Source organism: Anopheles funestus, chromosome X (genome assembly GCF_943734845.2).
Source record: "Anopheles funestus chromosome X, idAnoFuneDA-416_04, whole genome shotgun sequence".
NCBI classification, from domain to species: Eukaryota; Metazoa; Arthropoda; class Insecta; order Diptera; family Culicidae; genus Anopheles; species Anopheles funestus.
Genome location: NC_064597.1, coordinates 19,356,322 through 19,377,454, shown reverse-complemented (window position 1 = coordinate 19,377,454; position 21,133 = coordinate 19,356,322). Strand labels below are relative to the sequence as shown.

Genomic DNA, 21,133 nt, shown 5'->3' with positions numbered 1-21,133 from the left:
GGGTGAGGTGGTGTAAGTGGAGGTGGTGAGTCCAAAAAAACTCGCGTGAGAGAGTCGAGTAACTCAGGTGAGTGCGTGGGTGTAACCAGTTGTGTTGATGGTAATAACGAGGACCCAGCGTGAGCTGGAGGGTCATGTAGGAGAGTGTCAGGAAAAGTACGTCGTCTGTCTGATCGATCATGCTCGCCAAAAGGCAACCCACGCACGGTTCGTTTGCTATCATTGAACACAATTTTTTTAAATAGCCTACCACACGGCCATGGCGAGGGCATCAGGGCAAGATTCGGCAACGATTTTGGCACCCCAACTTGAAAGGAAATAAAGTTGAGACGCTAGGGATCAATATTACGAGGAATGATCTTATACGCAACACAAGTGACGTTGCACAAACGTTGTTTCACGAACTCGCACATACCCTCTTCGGTTGTATGAGAAACGAAGAGCCAGGATTTAGGTTCTGGTATGTTGATAAAGGTGCTTTTATCAGCAGGTACCGAGATACCCTCAAGGAGGGGGGTGCTGGGAACAGTATCCGGTACAGAAGCGATAACATTCATATCAACATCAGCGATATGAGGAACGGGAGGCAAGGCGACAGTGTTGGACAACACTGTACTCATGTCTGTCGGTGTGAGCGTGCGAGCACCATCCGTGATGGACTGTGGGTCAGGATGAACGGAAGCATGTTGTGCAAGTGTTGTGGACTAGTGGCGCGTCATCGTAGTAGTGTAAAGATCATCTCTTAGTGCGGAATCTTCGGAAGCTAGCTCAACAGAGAGTTCAGCTTTGATTGTATTGAGCAGCGTGGCGATTTCGGCGTATGCGCCAAATCCGGCCTTGTTTCTGACATCCATGCATTTGGGGCATAAAAACAACAGGTGAGAGCCCGTGCGTAGTTCCTTTATGTAGTCTCTGGGTAAATCGATACAGCTCGGGTGGTATGAGATGCCACAGTAGCCGCGGCAAGGGATACCATCAGCGGTAATAGCAATGGAGCAGGAGCCACAATCCATGGAGCGCCTTGAAGGCGAAGTGTGGTGTAGAAGAGGATGGTAACGTGGAGCACTTAGTTGGTGAGAGTGTGACGCAGTGCTTGCAGTGGTGTCATACTGTGTATGAGCATAGAGGTAGTAGTGAACACCGAACAGCTGAGATGAATGGCGTCACACGGTGATCAGAGCGAGCAAATCAGTGCCCAAGAGCCCAAAAATCTCTGCTGAAGAATGTAGGAAAACTGGGAAGTCGCCGGAAGACGACAACAGCAGGCGCGAGCAGTCAAAATCACTAAACGAAAGAACTCGAATACTGCGACCGTAGACCATAAATGAACAGAAGTTCAAGCGATACCAGTTGGAGCGGCAGAGAACACGCCTGAACAGTGCGAACTTTTGCGCGAAAAAAAAATATCGACCCGGGATTGATGTTTTGCATCCCCTTCCGCTCGAAATTCAGGTTCACTCTGCACAGCGTCCTGATAGCGATCCGCTGTGGATATATCGAGCTCGGACAGCTTTGATTCGCTTTCCACTAGCAGACGCGCCATTTCTTCCTTCGTACCCGTCGCCGGTATTCCTCTTGACGCACAACGCTTTGTCAATCCGGCGCGTAAATTCCTCGACTAAGGATAAGACACGCTTTTCCTCCGTCGTTTCCGGTTCACTCACTTTAATGTTAAGTAGAAAACACACTCAACGATTCTATATACGCACGCACTCACGCGTTAACACACTACGCACTCAGCGTTTTCGAACGCGCATGCACTCAGCTTGCAACGTTTAACTACGACCTCAGCGTATGATTATTCGGACATCCCACTTCTGACACCAAATGCAAGATTGAGAATAATTTTGTGTTTATTTCGACAGTTCCTTTTATACCTTACCCTTTATCTATACCTACATTCCTACCTTCGGCTACTTTCTCTTTCGCATCACTTTCTCTTTCGCTCCTCAAGCTCGACTCTTTCGATCTACCACCGTTCTTACATATATATTTACATTTACACATTCCGCAGAATTCTAAAATAAAGCGTATTTCATTTTTTACTGCAGATCAGTAGTTATATTGACATATAATTATGTAGGCAACGCGTGTTCATTAGTTTAAAGTACAAAACTTTTTATTAATGACGACTCGTTGCTTACAGTTGAGTTGCTCGATACAAACTAAAATTCTAAGCTAATCCTACTTGTTGTGCCTAACCGATGAGCCGGTGTTTGGTGCAGCGTGGCATGATAGTGTCGGATGGCGAACGGGGTCCGGAACTGCTGAGTTGTCGTCTGGTTCGGTCTGGACGACAACCGTGGGAAATGTTGCCCTGTTCTAGGTGTCGTATGGCGGTTGTCATAGGCACATAACGATATGTCACATTTCAATGAAATTCACCTTCAATGAATGCAGCAAAATCTGTCTTTCCATCTGTCAAAAACTCGTGTTCGCTGCGCTGTGCATGTGTTTAGCGTGAAATAAAGTATGGTGTGAACAAATGTAGTTCAATAGTGAATTCAAAAGTACGAAATGGATGCCGACCTACAAATTATTTTGCTTTCGCTCAAAAACAGTGAAAACCTTGACCTGGAGGAGTTATCCTGTGAGTAAATATTCAGGTAAACAAGCTTAACACGGACATGTCCGTCCTCGCTTAGCCGAACTTTTCTGATTCGGGATGGACTTGTACGTCCTGAATGCTGTTAATTTAATGTAATGTTTCTATGTGTGTGACAGATTTCAAGTAACTAATAACATCGTGCAGCGGGACACGCTATGCTCTCCAGCGCCTAAAACAACAAACGTATGCGGTGATACAAACACGTTCTGGCTGAAAATCGCCCGTCAACAAGGTGTTAAATTTGTTGTGCCATCGAAAGACGCATTCATTGTTATTCAGGAAGATTGGAAAGAAACGGCTGGGATTCGAAAGGAACTTCAAAACAAGAAATAAAATGTGACTGTCACCATGATCGAAGTGTTTCCCATTTCAACAAAATTTTAAGGATATCTGGTATGTAAATATTTTTTAATACCAACTATATTCTTCATTCTAATATTGTATACATCACTCAGATCAACATGGATTTCGAACATGTGTTCCCGACTGAACGCATGTGTTCCCGCAAGCACAACGGTAACGATTGGATTCACATATAAAATGTATTTGTTTATTATTACTGTGCTTGTCTGCAACAATGCTTCACAAACATGAACTTAAAGCTAGAACCCTAACACTAATGTCGGTGAGAAAAGAAAAAGAAAAACGAAAAAGAAAAACGACTAACGGAACTTAGGCTACTACGGAAAAGAAGGAAGTATAGAGAGTAGTCTACAGGAAGGATCGAAGGCGAGCACGATAGGATGACAGAGGAAGGTGAAAATCAAACAGATGGCAGGAGGAGTTAAACACATACATGGCACGTAATAGAGGGTTGTTGCGGCCAACAGGAGTACGGAATAAGGGTATATGTAAAAGAGGGCGAGAACGGAGCGAACGAGAAGGAGTATACAGAGGAATAGCAGACAACAGATCAGGGGCATCAGTGCAGTCCAACAGGAGACCCGCAATCAGGGAAGATTGCGCAATAGAGCGGCGGGCTTCTAAAGTTTCTAGGCCCAAGGCAAGACATCTGGACTCATAGTCGGGCAGGACAGAGGAAGGTTCACCGGAGCGTATGCGCAAAACATATCTGGTGAAAGACCTCTGTACCTGTTCGACTCGCTTGATGTGAGTCCTCGCGGTCGGAGACCAGACAACTGAGCAGTACTCAAGCCTCGATCTGACCAGCGAGCAGAAGAGCACCCTGACACACCGGGGGTCATTAAAGTCGCGGGTAATGCGCTTTACTAGTCCGAGAATTTGACGAGCTGAGCTTACGACCGAATCGAGGTGGTGGCGAAAAGTGAGGCCACTGTCGAACCAAACGCCAAGGTCCTTAATTACAGAGACTCGAGACACACGCTGATCAGCGAGGGAATAGGAATGTACAATAGGATTACGGGAACGGGTAAACGAGATAACATTACATTTATCAGGACATAACGTAAGCAGATTACGTGCACACCAAGAAGAGAAGCGATCAAGAATGTTTTGTAGGGACATACAGTCATTGGAGGAACCAATAGGGAGGAAAATTTTTAGGTCGTCAGCATAACAGAGGAAACAGTTGGCTGGTAAGACTTCACAAACATCGTTAATGAACAAAACAAACAACAAAGGGCTAAGGACACTTCCTTGTGGAACACCGGCACCGGAGGAGAAGGAAGGGGATATTATGTCGTTGTGTTTGACATAGTAGGAACGATTGCTCAGAAAAGAACTAAACAAACGAATAAGGGAATTATTTAGACCGATGTTGTACAATTTATGCAACAACAAGGAATGGGGGACACGGTCAAATGCGGATTTGAAGTCGGTGTAAATGGCATCAACTTGAGGAAAGGAATCTAATTTTGAACAGAGGAAAGAGGTATAACACATAAGGTTTGAGGTTGTGGAGCGTTTAGGAAAGAATCCATGTTGCTGAGGAATGACAAGACGGTGCACCTGATTCAGGAGGAAGGAATGGAATATGATCTCAAATACCTTGGATAGAGCACACAGTAGTGCTATATCGCGGTATCTGGATACATCGGAAGGGTTACCTTTCTTAAGGATAGGAATAAGCCGGGCTAGCTTCCACAATTTAGGGTAGGTATGGGAATGTAAAGACAGACGAAAAAGTTTTACAATAATGGGAGCTAACACAGAAGCGCAACATTATAAAACAGAGGTAGGGATGCCATCAGGGCCAGGAGAGAACGAGTGCTTGAGTCTCCTTAAGGCAACAATGACATCATTGGAGTCGATTTGTAACGCGTTAGAGGAAGTGTAGGACTCCCGCGGTAGTGAGGATGCACCTCCACCAGCCGGTGCAGAAAAGAGGCTCGAGAAATGCTCAGCAAAAAGAGCACAGATGTCAGTGGCGTTATCCGCTGACCTTGAGCCTAGGAACATAGTTGAGGGGATGGAAGAGGACTTCCGCAGCCTATTGACATAAGCCCAGAAAGTACTAGGTTGATTATAGAAACGGGACTGAAGCCTGCCGAGGTATGAAGAGTACCTGGCTCGATTATAAATGCGGTAGGCCGTGGAAGCGTATTTAAAAAGCCGGCGATGGTACTCCGATGGGGCACGATGCAAATTGCGAAGCGTTCTAGCTCTGTCTTTACGAAGAGAACGAAGAGTACGATCGGACCAGGGAGGGGACAAGGATGGTTTCAAGCGAGGGCAACATAAAGGAAAAGCAGCCTTAACAATATTTGAGAATTGGTCTACTGCGACATCAACAGAACAGTAATTGTCTAGAAATGACCAGTCGGTCCTAGAGATCATTTCGCTAAACTTGACGTAGTCTAATTTGCGAAAATTGAAGCCTAGCCTAGGTTTAACAGTTTGAGCGCGCTGTGACGGAACGGATAGGGATAGCTCGAGAGGGGGGTGATAGTTGTCGATACGTAGGAGAGTCATGGATGCGTAGGAAACGGATGGGGCAGTGCGCATAGAAGATGCGTTTATAAAAAAGAGATCCAGTTGTCTGTTGAGATTATTAGTGATTCCGGATATTTGTTTGAGATCGAATTCGCTTAGTCCGTCTAAAAGGTAAGAGGAGGAGGGACTGGTGCGTGCGGGGATGTAATGAGCTTTGACTGGCGTCCAGGCCAGCCGAGGCTGATTAAAGTCGCCACAGAGCAACAGAATGTCGTTAGTGTTCAAACGAGATTGCACTGCTTCAATGGAACGGAATAGCGCATCAAAGACATCGGTACTAGTCCTAGCATTAGGCGGGATGTAAATAACACCTACGTAAAGGGACAACACATTTAACTTACTCTGTACCCAAACAAGTTCCAATGTAGAATGTTGCGTATGTACGATTGAAGCCTTAAGCCGGGAGGCACAGGCAATAAGAACCCCTCCGCCACGAGAGGCGTTACTATTAATCGAATCACGATCGCAACGAAAAATTGAATAATTGTTACCGGAGAAAACTGACGATGGTGTGGAATCGTCCAACCAGGTTTCCGTAAAAACTATGATGTCGTAGTTGATATCCGAGATAGCGAGCATGAAGTCGGTTAGCTTGGAATTTAGGCCGCGAACATTTTGGTAGTATACGGTGATAGGAACCTTGCAAACAGTAGATGTAGTTGTAGGAGACGCGCCAGGCGCTGATGACGACGGAGGGGAGGAGATGTGAGATGAGTTGACATACTGGCTCCGGTTAAGGTGTGCATCGTTTCGGTTACATTGGTGGTGCGTGAGAAATGGCTACTGATGTTGCTGTGATGGTGGTGGTGTCGCAGGACGTGGGCTATTATCCGTAGGAGTGTGATCGTTACAGATGGTATCGATGGTTGTAACAGGAACGGTGATGTTGTTGTTTATGCTGGGTTCAGTTGCAGTGATCGGGAACCGGTTTATAGGTGTTTTTATTGCGGCTTTAGATGCCTTGCGACGGTCGGTAAATTCCTTAAAGATTGTCCCAATCGGCCAAGAAGAACGAGACAGTGCTTTTTCCCGGTGCTCAGTCGACATACCAACTTTGAACGAAGTGAAAGTTAGAGTGCTGAGGTCTCGAACAGCAGGCACTAGTTTGATGGCAGTGACATCTTCGATGCCGATTTGCTCCTTCACAAATGCCTGGAGACCCTGGCTAGTGGCGGTCGGCTGAAAGCGCGACAAGTAGAGCCAGAATTTAGGCGATTCCGGGGGAAGCAATAACGCGGCATGAGATGATGTTGAGATTGGAGCCGTGCCAGTGAGGAGTGCGGGAGCAGTAGTCGCGGACGGTGGAGAGCGGTCGACAAGGCGTCTTTTTGCTGGATTGGTGACATCGGATGCTGTTGTAGTAGTTAGCGCCAGGGAACTAGTGGTTGTGCGGTGAGTTGCCAGTGAAGTGGTTGCGGCAGTGTGCGTTGTAGGTCGGATAACCAGGCGTTGATCGAGTGTAGATAAAACCGTGCGTTTAATGGTTTCAGTAGCAGCGGCAATGCGAGCGTCAAAATCAGCTGATAGCTGAGATTGGAGAGCCGTGAGTGCTGAAGAGAGCTCCTCTTTAACTAGTGTGCGTCCACTACGGCGAATCTCCGAACATTCCGGACACATCCAGAGGAAAAGAGATCCGGCCTTAGTGAGTTCTTTTACAGCTGCACTATTCCCTCCAAGGCAAGTGCGATGCGCCCAGCGCTTGCAGAATCCGTCGCAAGTGTATTTGTGATCCTCTGACGAAGGAGTGCGCGAGCAGGATAGGCACAGATCGGTCATGATGAGATGAGTGGGGGTCGGTGACCGAAGGATATTGCGCAAAATATAAATTGTCACTAGTCACTAGTCGCGAAACACTTTGAACTTTTCCTAACAAAGGAGGTGATAAACTGGTACAAATCGCCTAACAAAACGTGCAACTGTGAACACAGCTGATTAATAATGTTGACGTGACTGGAGGTAAGGAGGTTCAAGCTTGAATATAGTCGAAATGCGCAGAATAGCACGGAGCGTTTCAGGATTGCGTCTACTCAACGAGAAAGTGAATGAGTGAGAGGATTAATTTGGATCAATATTACAGGGCCTACGGGGCGCCCCGATGGTGCATGTGATAAACGGCGTCAGTCCACACGGCCGGACCGGGTTCAAATCCTATCCGGACCGTCCCACCGTAGCAAAGACTGACTATCCGGCTATGTGGTAAAAACTAGTCTAGTAAGCCAGAAATGGCTGGCGTGACCTGTAAGGTCGTTAAAGCCAAGAAGAGAGAGAGAGAGAAAGGGCCTTCAACTACCGTTATGGTGATGGAATAAAAATAAAAATTACATCAGTAATAAAACTTGCTGGCTTTTCAGTAAAACCAACATCTCAACTATTTCCTGAATATTCAGTAAAACGAAATTAGACATGGGACAAACGATTCTTTTAAAGGATTGAGTGCGGACCAGTTCGATCAGTGTTGTGAACTGAAGTTTAGTTTTACGGGGGCAGTACGGGCTTCGAACGACGAAAATCCGTTCGACGCTCACGAGGAAATGAACAGGACGGCATGTAGCTGCCAATGTTTCAATGTCGTTAATATCTACGATCAAAGGGTTGACAGATTCATGGCTAGTAGGGATTTTAAATTTTCTGCCGTTATTGATGTATTTGGCCTTAATGTAAATTTACTCAATGCAACATAAAACACAAATAAATTCAATTATACTTACATTTTACTTTTTGAAAGTGCTTATTAATGTTCATTGAAAATTAAAACTGTTAAATTTATGGAAAAAAATCCATTGCCAAACATATTCGTTTAAAATCCGCAGCTCAAAACCTCGCGGATTTCTCTCCATACAAACGGGAACGTTCGAATCCGCCAGGCCCAGTTCATTCTTCTCGCGCGCAATGTACGGTAACTCAATTGAACGTTATTTTAAAAATGAGTGTCTCGTGAACACTGACTGACACCGGCGGCGAACGGATTTTCGTCGTTCGAAGCCCGTACTGCCCTCGTTAGTCTTATTTCGGCTAAAGTCTGAAACACGACCTCCCCCCCACTCACGGTCACTCATCTGCGTGTCAATTTTTCGTACAGGGTGGTTCGGAGACTATGCAATGTGGCCTGAATTTGATTTTTTTTACAATTACTATTAAATTGTAAGGAGGTTTTCGCATAGTGAAAAGTGATTTATTCATCGAGGAACCAAGTTCCATGCGCTGTTTGTGAAACCGTAAAATTTTCCTCATTTTTGGCCCAACTTTGCCCCATAGCTCCGCCGGTATCCAAGATATCGCCAAACTTTCTTCTGGCCATGGCTAGATGGCACTTGTGGCTAGATTTCGTCCATGCACCACTAATCGCTACCATGTCTGTGGCCGGAGCTATTCGCGAAAGCTCCAACGGATCGATAGATGGCACCAATTGCTACATTTTCTTCTTCGACGACCATGCCCTCAGGTGTCTGTGTCTCGAAACATATTTAAAAAACACGCAACCGATTTCGAACCACCCTGCACGAAAGAAAGTCACTCAAATGAGTGCCCGTGAGTGGGGGGGGGTCGTGTTTCAGACTTTAGCCCTTATTTCAGACTTTAGCCCAATTTAATCGTAATTGTAAAACCTAATTTGACCGAAATCGTCTCGAGTTGCTGGTTGCGCAAGCGAAAAGGGCGGAAAAATGTTAAGTAAGGTCCATGATTAAAATGAATTTTAAAATCTCTCTCTTCTATTGGCTTTAACGACCTTAGAGGTCACGCCGGCCAGTGCTGGCTTACTAGACTTATTTTACCACGTATCCGGATAGTCAGTCCTTGCTACGGGGGGACGGTCCGGATGGGATTTGAACCCGATCCTTCCGTGTGCTATATGTATTAGTTTTATTTTTTTATACTTACAATCATGGTGTTGATACTGTAAAATGTTTTCCTGTTTAGGTAAAGCAGGGGGCGATCTTTCGGTTTCCTAACTTTTACATGAGTTCCATCTACGCACATAATTACGTCCTCAGTCCCGGTTTTCAAAAGAAAATAATCCTTAGCTTCTTGTCTCTCTTGTTCGTTCATAGCTAAGTTTATCCAATCCCCAACCAATGAGTGAAGTGGTTGTAATGTACTCCGAAATACCTTAGTAAAAGTTGTTTGCGCCATTGCTTTTTTTTCTTTTGTAATTCCATGTGCTCTTTGCGCATCAATCGAAAAATCGAGACCATCAAGCAAATCCATAAAAATAAATTTAGAAATCCGAAAGATATCAACGAATCTGCAATGTAATATCCAAGTATGTAATATACGGCAACACATTAAATAATCGTTTGCGTACGCTGTTTCAGTCAAAGCAAGAGGACTAGAGTTTTATCGAAGATTCCTCCTAAGTGTTCGTAGTTTCTGCTTCGACTCGTTTTCTGCATTAATGGAGTTATACAGGAACTTCTTTTGAAACCGAATATTTTCACTATCAGCAATTTACGAAAGGACCAAGTATAAACGATAGATAAACATATTTGAAAGCACAGACATACAAAACTAGAAATATCAGCACTTGAGCCGTGAAGTAAAGACGTGCTTTTAAATGTTTTTTTTTTTCAAATGTTTAGTATAGTATACTAGTACAAAGTGGTATATTTCTAATATTAATACATAATCTAGAAGTCTATAACTAACAGTTCTTTGCTTACATCTATTTCAGAGTTCTTGTTTAGCTCGTTTATTCGTAATATTCGCTCGTTCGTAATTTCTGAAACATTTTAAATGTACATAATTCCTTTGATTAGCTTCTGGACATAAAAATCCTTCCCAGCTTAGTTTTTTCTTTTTACTTATAGTTTTAGTCAGTTAGTTTACTCCCTTGCGCGCAATCTCTCGTAATTCCTTTCGATCATCTTGAAATTGTTTTTGGGATTCTTCCTGTAGCAATTGATTTATCTCGATATCGCCTTTTGTTCTCATTTTGGTACCTACCAACAACTCGAATGGTGTCATACGAATAGCTCTTTGCCAACTATTATTGATCGCTACTTGCACCCTATTAACATATTTGAACCATTCTTCCGGCTTTTCGACTGCCATTTTCGTCAATACTGGAATTATGATACGGCGTATTCTCTCAACTTGGCCATTTCCTCGTGGCACTCCTGTCACGATATGATGTGGCTCGATACTTCTGCCCTTACAATATTGTTCAAATGATCCTGAAGTAAACGCGGTACCTCTATCGCAAATTATTCTTCTCGGGTCGCCAAAAGTATTCGATATCATCTCTAACTTTCGTAGTACTTCATCAGTATTAGTCGTTTTAGTCGGGAATATCCACACAAATTTCGTGAATGCATCGACCACTGTAAGTATGTAATTATATGATTTTCTTGTTGATGGCATTGGCCCTAGATGATCGATATGAAATGTGTCTAACGGCGTATCTCCTTTCGGTATTGTCCTTAATTCTCCTTCGGGCTTCCCACGTTTGCGGTCGCTTTCGATACATCTTACACAATTCGCAATACAATCTTGAATTTTACTTTCAACATTGGGTATGTAATATTCAATCGATAAATTCTCCTACATCTATTTAAGTCCAAAATGACCCTACTCGTGTGATTCTCTTATGATTGATGATTCCATCGCCTTCGGTCACAACTATTTTTCTTTTACCACTCTCTTCTCTGTAAACTACCCCATTATGCGCAACAAATTTTTCTTTTTCTATTTCGCTTTCAATTGCATCCCTTATTGCTTAGAAATTTTCGTCTCGTGTTTGCCCTTTTATCAATCCATCATGTGTCGTGGCTGTGATCATCAAAATATTTGCCCTAGATAATGCATCAACGTGTTGCATTCTTTCTGCAGATCGATGTTCTATTTCGTACTCAAATTCTGATATTATGACCCACCATCTCGCAGCTCTAGCATTTATTGTTTTTGATGCTAATGCTTGTTTCAACGCAATGCAATCCGTTACAATCTTGAATTTGCATCCGAGCAAGTAACAACGAATTTTTTTACTATTTCGACTACTGCCAATTCTTCTAGTTCAAATGAGTGATAATTTTTTCCGCTGAGTTTGTTAGTCTACTATAGTAATAGCATGGGTGAGCTTTTTTATCTTTGTCATCGTATTGCATAAGTATTTCAGCTAACCCATCCTTACTAGCATCAGTATGTACTTCTGTCTCGCGTCCCTGCTTGTATATTAAAAGAATCGTATACTTACTCAACTTACTCTTCAACGTGGTGAAGGCGCGCAACGCTTCATCATTGAACATGAATTCTTTTCCTGCTTTTAATATGGTTGACAACGGTTGCATCATTAACGAAAAGCTTGGAATAAACTTACGAAAATAATTTGCTAATCCATAGAATCTCTGCAACTGCTTTGTTGTCTTCGAAACAGGAAAATTCTGCATCTTAGACACCTTCTGCGGAGTCGGTTCTATACGCCCATCCGTAGACCATGTAGCCCAAGTATTCCACTCGTCGCTGTAGAAAGACGCATTTCTTCCAGTTTAGCTGCAATCCTGCTGCCATCGCAACCTCCAGTACTCGTTTCAGGCGGTTTAATCCTTCCTCCTCATCACGGGATGGTATTATGATATCATCGACAAATATCATAATCACGCCTTCTTGTATCAAATCTCGCAACACCAATGAATCTTCCAAACGCACTGGCACTCACACATAAACCAAATGGCGTTCTGAGGAACTCATATTGCCCATCCATTGTTACGAACGCTGTGTAGCACCAACTTTTCTCCTCAAGCCCGACGTGAAAATGTGAATTTTTCAGGTCCAATGTTGTATATACACGTGCAAGCTGATTAATCTGATCCTCCAAGTTTGGCATCGGGTATTGATCCCTAATGATCTTTTTATTCACTTCACGATAGTCAATGCATACTCGGTAACTTCCATCTTTCTTTGGCACTACTACCACGGGACTTGCATACGGGCTGTACGACTGTTGAATTATTCCTTCTTCCAACCACTCATTTACTTGTTTCTTTACCACGTCTTTTTCCAACGGCGCTAATCGTCTTGGATTTGAACGCACTGGTATATCGTCCTTCATCGGAATACGTACGTACAGTAGCAGCCACTTTTTTTCCGGACACCTGCATTTCGGACACTTTTTTACCTTCACGCGTTTGCTAGTAGTTTTTAGAAAAACTTAGCGACATGAAACCTTCTCAGGTAGCTTCTTCTACCTCTCCTCAATGTAGAAATGAAAAAAAAAGAACAGAAAAAGACGTACTTTCGGAGAAAAATGGAACGAAACAGAAAAACAGCCTGATTTTGTCACGAGCATTCAAATACGGACAACTCCCTTCCTCTATGAAAGCTGATTTATTAACCGTTTTTAACAGCAAATAATTAACTACATCATTTATTTTAACCATTCTGTTATAGAAATTTATCATAATTTTATTATTCCATTCTATTCTAACTGATATTAATCCATCATAACCTAATATAATTTCATGAAGCTAGTGTGATGTTCAATTATACGATTCCAGTTTAATTTCTTTTATAATCCTATAGTAAAATTTAAAAAAATTCTTGGAAAAAGTAAAGTAAAAATTTTTGGAATAAATATATAATATTATCTTTAACATTATCTAACTCTTTTTTTCTAATAACGCGTTGCGTTTACCGTTCGCATCAATAACCGCTTTTAGTCGTCTGGGAATGCTGTTCACCAATTTGTAGCAAAACTCGGGTTCCAATTGTTCGCATTCTTGAAAAACCACGGTTTCCAAATTTTTTAAATTTGAAGGATTTCGTTTTGCCACTCTGTTTTTAAGCTCCCTCCATAAATGCTTAATGACATTTAAATCAGGTGACTGTGGAGGTGTGGCAAGCACTTTAGGACAATTATAGAGAAGCCACATTTTCGCCACCAACGATGTGTGCTTCGGATCGTTGTCTTGATAAAATGAAAAATTATTCGCTATGCCTAATTTTTCAACACTAGGTCGCACTGTTTCTTTTAGCATGTTCACATAGTATGTTTTATCCATATTTCCTCGAATTACATGCATGCTTCCTGTCCCTTGTGCAGCCATACATCCCCACATCATTATCGATCCACCACCATGCTTCACGGGTTTGATCGTAAATTTTCCATCCTATGTTTCGCCAGGTTGTCTCCATACGTATCGACGACCATCCGATCCAAAAAGGTTAATTTTGGTCTCATCAGTGAATAAAACCTGTTGAGAAATTGCATTTTCAGAGCATTCAATGCATTTGAGCAGATAAAAAATAACATACCTTAGACCAAAACTCAATGTCTTTATCCACGAATATGCTTTTGCAAATTCGAGTCTTAGTAATCGATTTTTTTCGAGATTGGAGATTCGAGATTCATTGCGTTGTTCTCCGAAATTATAACTTTTTGGACCTTTGTGCTTAAAGGACCGTGTATGAATTTCACTGATCGGGAAATCGGTATTATAGTGATATTTAGAAAAAGGATGTATTGCACGTTAGAGGGTCAGTTTGCTACTGTTTTTTATTCTGTCCGGTTACAAGTTATTCGTAGTTCATGCATTGAGTTCATTTTTCGTATCCCTATTCCTTACTTCGTGCGTCCGATTTATACTAATAGCTCCTAGTGTTGTCCTGTATCGTTACGTTGTAAAATTCAAAAAACGGAATTCAAATAATTTTCGTGCTATAACTATAAATTCCAACATTCCGGCCACCAAAAGAGAATTCTTTTAAATTCATGAAAATGCTATCCTAAATTCATGCCTTATTAGTATCCTAGAGTCTAGTATATACGGATGCTATGACATTTCGCTTTGTTCCGATTTGTTTACGTTCGTGTCCTTTGTTTACAAATAATCGATTGTCGGTGGTGTAACAATCCAAAAAACAAGAAAGGTGGTAACAACGGCGTGCTACAAAGCGACCACGCCACAAGCCACAAGCAAATAGCACCGACAACTGATGCTTCGCTGACAAAATCGCTGGATGTCTGCCTTCTTCTGGTAACTGTGCATTCCCGAGCCGACCACCGACGCGTAACGTCCCAGCATGGTCGATATATGGTGACAACCACTTCAATCGTGACTTTCCGGAAACCTTCTTCTCTTTCGCTAGGACGGCTAGCTCTTCCGCGAACGAATCCTGTTGAGCTAGTTCCAGCCTAGCGATCGAATGTGTGTTCGACAGTGACACGACTTTAGATTTCGCCGCCATCAATTGTACCGTAACCTTTGATTCCGCTCGCACATACCAGCATGCACCATATGCACTTTGAGAGGCATCAGCGAATATGTGCAATTGTAAGCTGGGCGTTTTCGGTTGGGAAACAAATCGCGGCACTCTTAATTCGCGTAGCGAATATAACGTTGAATGGAAGCTCCTCCACTCTTGTTGAAGCTCGCCTGGTAGTGCGCGATCCCAATCCCAAGCCTTTCCTCCTTCCTTTAAACTCCATAGCCGTTGGAGAAACATCTTAGCGATGATGATTGTCGGACCCAACAAACCAAGTGGGTCGAAAATGCTTGCCGTGTAGGACAAAACAAGGCTTCTCGTTAACACTTCTGCTGGTTGTGGAAGGTCAACCTTGAAGAAGAACGAATCGTTGACGGGTTCCCAAACCAGCCCTAACGTTGAAACTGCCTGACCATCCTTCCACTCGTGCATCGATTGAATCGCAAGATCTTCTCGTGCTACATCCAGTAGCGATTCCGGAACGTTTGATGCCCATTTCTTTAGTACGAAGCCAGCTGAATTAAGCATTGCCGTGATTTGTTTTCGCACTTCTATCGCTTGGGTTAGGTCTGTCGCTCCGGTCAGCAGGTCATCGACGTAAAAGTCATGTAAAACGCGATCAACGGCCATCGGATATTCGTTTTTGTAATCGTGAGCAACCTGGTGTATGGTTCGAGTAGCTAGGAATGGGGCTGACGCCGTACCGTAAGTAACGGTGTTCAGCTCGTAGGTTGATATCGGTTCCAGTGTGCTCTTTCGATACCTGATGCGCAACAGATTCCGATCGGGGATGCTTTGGAGAATCTGCCTGTACATCTTTTCAACATCAGCCACTATCGCGATTGCATACGTCCTAAAGCGCAAAATAATCGTAAGCAGATCCTCTTGTACAATTGGACCCACTAGTAATGTGTCGTTAAGGGAGTATCCCGAAGACGTTTTACAGGACGCATCAAACACGACCCGTACCTTGGTGGATGTACTTGATTCCTTCACCACCGCATGGTGAGGAATATAACAATGCGGTATACTATCGTCCACCAGTTCGGTAAGTTTACGCATGTGACCAAGTTCCTCATATTCGTGCATGAACCGTTTATATTTTGCCTCCATTTCAGGGTTATTACTCAAGCGTCGTTCCACACCAAGCAAGCGTCGATCAGCAATTTCCTTTGATGAGCCCAACACTACATCTGCACTGGGATTGCGAGGCAGGCATACAATATACCGTCCATGGTCATCACGTGTTGTAGTCGCAACGTAATGCTTCTCACAAGCGTCTTCTTCTAGCGACAGAGCGGGTCCATCCAGATTGCATTCGTTTTCCCAGAATCGTTGTAGTAATGCATCAAGTGACTTGTAGCTGGTAGTTGAGTTGCACGATACCTGCGTGGAGCCCAAATTGTGCGAAGTGTTTCCCGCAACTGTCCACCCAAATGGAGTCTCAACCAACCAAGGACCGCCTTTGACCAATAGTCGCTTCTTCCCAGTATGCAATTCCCAATACGCATCACTGCCGATGACTACATCGACGTTGGACGGCATGTGAAACGTCGGATCAGCCAGCGGAACGTTAGGGAAACTCCATGAAGTAACATCGATTAGGGCAGTTGGAATTCGAACACAGGGTGACTTCAAAATCACGAACTCCATCGGTGACGAAAATGATGCTGATTTCGACTGAACAGTGGCGATGATGGAATCTTTGGCTTGATTTACTGCACCGCCGATACCAGACAATGCAATATTGACCTTTAACCGCGTGGTCAACAGCTTCCGTGCAAATGATTCGGATACAATATTGCACATCGATCCTGAATCCAATAATGCTCGCGCCTCATGCCAAATACCATGGTCATCGACTAGCCACAGCATGACCGTCTCCAGAAACACCAACTCGTTGTTCGATCCCACGTTCATGGACACCTGGGAAGGTGAATTGTCGTGCAACAAGCTATGATGACGTCCGTTACACTTGTTACAACGGAAGACGGAATGGCACGATTTAACCTGATGGTTCGGATTTAAACAGTTGAAGCATAGCTTCTGCCTTGCTATCACCTCACGCCGGAATTTAACGTCTCCTTTCTGAAATTTCGGACAGCTTCGAAGGTTGTGCGGCTCAGCACACTCTAACGGGCATGACACTTGAAGATAGGTGCTAGCAGGCTTCCGCGTTGATACGGTATTCGCGACATATTTCACCCTTCCAGATTTTCTCTCTCCGCCAGCCACCGTTGTAGGAACAGTTTCAGCGACCTTGGTTAACGTCTGTGTCGACCGTAAAATTCGGATTCTATCCTGAAGAAAATCTATTAGCTCCGAATACTTATCTCGTTGTCTCCCTGATGAGTGCTTCCCCCAAGCCAGGATGGTTGAGGGGGCCAATTTGAAAAACATCATCGTTGTCAGCGGTGTGTCCCAAGTATCAACCGGCTCCTGCAGCTTCTTTAGTCCGTTTACGTGGCGCGTGAACTCGTCCACCAACTGCGCCAACTCATCAACCGACTCGGACTACACAGCAGGAAGGTGGTAGATTTTCCGATAGTAATCCCGAACTAACATCCGCGGATTGTCGTACCTCTTTAATAACGCGGCCCAAGTGGTCGCGTAATTGTCCGCAGTCAACGTCGTATGTTCGCACAGCAGTGCGGCATCACTCTTCAATGATGACAGCAGATATTGCAATTTTAAAATCGCTGGAATGTCTGCTGAAGAGTCAATCATTGCCACGAACCGATCACGAAACGTGAGCCACTTAGTTGAGTCACCGTCGAACGTTGGGAGACCAATTTTCGGTAGCCGAATATTAATCGAACCTAAATTTCCCGTTGTATTTAGAGTTGAATTTGCCTGCATGATCGACGCGTTAAGAGGATTGGCTTCACTTGGTAGTTTTTGTAACAGAAACCCTTTCACTCTGCAATATACACTGTCCATATCACATCGTTCTTGCAGCAATGTTTCTAACGCTTCCGGAGACTCTTCTAATTCCTCTAATTTCGACAACGCGGACAAGAAATCATCTCTATGCTGATCTAATTGTTCCAAACACACTGGTACTGCACTCACTTCACTCTCACTGTAATTGTTTTTAAATTGCCCTGTGGGCAATTTGAGAGAGACTCTCATACAAAATTTTGGCCTTGTTCTCGCTTTGTTCTGGCTTTAGAGGTACAACCAAAACAAGGCGAAATGAACTACACGATTGTGACGTCACTCGTTTTTTTTTTATACCCGAAGAACGCTCGATCCGACATGGATTATTTTTGATTCGAACCATCACCATGTGATATGTCAAAATAAAAATAACAAAAAAACGTGTTGTTTATACATTTGTAATACGCCGGTGTTATTGAATAATCTGTAAGTAAAGTTTAACGGAAAAAAGAGTATGATTATGAAATGTTAAAAGTAATTAACAAGGAATAACTTACGGATTTTGATTATTTTAGCTGTACGATGGACTCGCAGGATACTCCGATTGAATGCGGTGGTGCAGCAGGCGGTTGCCCATGCATGCACATTTCGAAAGAAGTGTGTAAGCAGGTGTACACGTTAACGAAAGCGGTAGCAGACCTAAAGAATAGCAGCCATACGAATACGAGCATGCTCCACCAACGCCAAACGTTTGTAGTACCATCTACGGGAAGAGATGAAGAGATTATTCCCCTCATTTCTTCCCTAGAAGCGTTTAACGGGTTGAACGAACAGTTGGCGTCGGTGGAGCACTACAACGTAGTGCTCAACAGACTGGCTACTAAAATTGAAGGCACCACAACGAAGCAGCGCATGCATGAGGCACTTTACCTCACATTTAATCGGGTATTTTTATCGGAGTGTAGTTGGAGCGGTAGAGGTGGTAAAGTGCAATTTAAAAAATATGGCAATGTTCTGCGGCTTTTTAGAGATGTAGGAGAAACGGCAGGGCAACCTGTTCAGAGTTTAGAATTGGAAAAAATTTTTAAGACTAAGCTACAAAACGCTAAATGCAGCGCAAACACTACTGGTGTAGTGAAAAGCGTTTGTAGAGGATCGTTTAAGCGTAAGCGCAAGGAGTAGTGTTTTTTTAGATTAGATTAGTTTAGGGTGTTGGGTTGTATATATTAAGTTTTCATGAGTTGTTAGTTTCGTAAGTGTTTAGTTTAGTGAATTTTTTGTTGCATGAGTTGTTAGTTTCGTAAGTGTTTAGTTTAGTGAATTTTTTGTTGCATGAGTTGTTAGTTTCGTAAGTGTTTAGTTTAGTGAATTTTTTGTTGCATGAGTTGTTAGTTTCGTAAGTGTTTAGTTTAGTAAATTTTTTGTTGCATGAGTTGTTAGTTTCGTAAGTGTTTAGTTTAGTCAATTTTTTTTAATTTTTTTTTGAAAGATGAATTTTTCAATGATTAAAGCATTTAATGAATTGTAGCTTATAATAAATGGCCTAGCCTGTTAAATTATTAAAAAATGATAATGAAGGTCCACCTCATTCCCACGCCCTATATTGAGATTGTTCGGGATAAATATAGCATAACAATTACGAGTGAGCAATACATGTATTGACTCACATTTACGCGCGCGTGTCTCAATATATGCGTTACCAATATGCAATTTTTTTAAACTAAATAGTTACAAACTAATATCATTTACTATTTTCATTTTTTTAATCAAATTTACTAACTTCATTATCATTTTTTTTGTAATATGATGAAAAATGTTAGTTTAATGTTAGTCTGTTAGTTTATTAGTACCAACCAGCCAACAATTATACCCAAACCAAACTACAGCATTTAATCAAACCCTAAACGTAGTGATCTCGAGGACACAGCGGCTCGCTAGTAAAAGGCTTACGGAAATGCGAGCATTGCAAAGCATGGGGGCCCGCATGGCAAACATAAAGCTATGTATCTGCAGTGGTCATTTTCCCTCCTCTTCGCTATATGATACACCTTACCTCCACTGAACTACCCATGTTATAAATATGCTTAACCTAAATGTCCACTGAGAGCTTTACAACGCACAAAGCGGTAAAAACGATCGTCCTACCATGAATCGGGCAACAAAATCCAGTCGAGTGATGGAAGTACAGCCTATTTTACTGGAAAATAAAAGTATTAGTCGAAAGTTAGATGAAAAATATTAGTTGGAGCTGAAATCTGTGTCAGTTTGAAAAGTGTGCAGAAGAGGAAACAAAGCGATAGTATCAGAATCTAAAGGAGGATTGGGAGGTCGTAGGGCAAGAGAGGAAGGAGGTAGATAGTACGATACAAGTTTACAAAATATCATATAATGCGGTACTTCCACTTTCCTGCGCGGAGAAGATTCTTTAATTTTATAAATGTTTAAGTCAGTAGACGACAGTTGGATAGCTGGATCGTCTACTGACAAACTAAACAACTCCGTGCAGTACTCGTACTGGATTCCAGTTATAACGTAAAGTAAAGAATCCAATTTCTTTACTTCCAAAAACTTCACAATGCCATGATCTTTGGTTAAGAACCATTGATCTTTGAAATTCGGCAGCAGGATAAAATCAGCGGCTACGAGTAGACCAGCACCATTTTCCTTCAACCGGGGATAAGTAAGAACAGTACGATTGGCAGCCACTTCAATAGATGCAATTTCTTGCATCCGGGCCGCCACCTGTGCTGCTACTCGTGTGCCCGATTTCACATACCGTTTGATTATCTGAAGATAATTTTCAAACGCATATGTGGAAAAATTATCAAGCGGTCCACAATTTGCAACATCTCCTGCCACGTGTATCAAATTGTGGACATTGCTAGTTAGATAGGCTCGACCGTAATACTTGCGAAACTCCTTCACAAAATGTGTAAGGAGCTTTTCAGCAAGAGGCCATAATCGCTGGTGTGCCGAGGACGAAAAAATCGTCACACCGCAGTAGTAGCACAAGAAGTGATTGTATTGTTGATTTGTAAAAAAATCCCTCCAGACCACAACACTAATATAATGAAGGAAGGACCGGTATTCGGTTGCCTTCCAAAAACGGACATATAGGAAAGACCGTACAGGACGGTTCACTTCCGAAGGAAGCCGAATCTGCACCATAAATTTAGATACAGCTTCCTTCTGTTGGGGTGACCATCTACAAAACTTTTTAAATTTGCGTTTTAAAAACCCTTGGACAAATAATCTGGTACACCCCAAATCAATCAGGTGAACGCGGTCGGCAACAACGAAACCGCGTATCATATCAAAATTGTCCACATCTTCGATTGGTGTCCGCCATTCTTTATGATGATCTTTGTCCACTCGTTGTCTTAAGCCGGCGTCCGTACGCAACTCGGCGTTCACGGAATCAAATATAACTTTGCGTTCCGGTTTGATGTATTCCCCAACAATGGAACACTTTAAACACCCATGCTTTGCATTAAACTTTGCAGTTGCTAAAAAGGAAAAAGGAAAAAAACAACA

The 21,133-nt window shown here is 42.9% G+C and overlaps 3 protein-coding genes across 9 annotated transcripts in view; all 3 read right to left on the bottom strand.

Moving 5' to 3' along the window:
- Nucleotides 1-21,133, bottom strand: part of LOC125769083 (uncharacterized) — a 447,410-nt gene that overhangs the window by 181,150 nt on the left and 245,127 nt on the right. The window lies entirely within an intron of this gene.
- Nucleotides 6,302-18,161, bottom strand: LOC125764449 (uncharacterized). Its single transcript, XM_049428712.1, has 2 exons — nt 14,522-18,161; nt 6,302-6,700 (listed from the first exon to the last, which is right to left on the bottom strand). Exons 1-2 carry the CDS (start codon nt 17,120-17,122, stop codon nt 6,302-6,304), a joined length of 3,000 nt encoding a protein of 999 aa, XP_049284669.1. The 5' UTR covers nt 17,123-18,161.
- LOC125769246 (uncharacterized) lies at nt 18,064-21,107 on the bottom strand. The gene is made up of 2 exons (XM_049437860.1): nt 18,157-21,107; nt 18,064-18,083 (listed from the first exon to the last, which is right to left on the bottom strand). The coding sequence occupies exon 1, from the start codon at nt 20,909-20,911 to the stop codon at nt 19,838-19,840; it is 1,074 nt and encodes a 357-aa protein (XP_049293817.1). The 5' UTR covers nt 20,912-21,107; the 3' UTR covers nt 18,064-18,083; nt 18,157-19,837.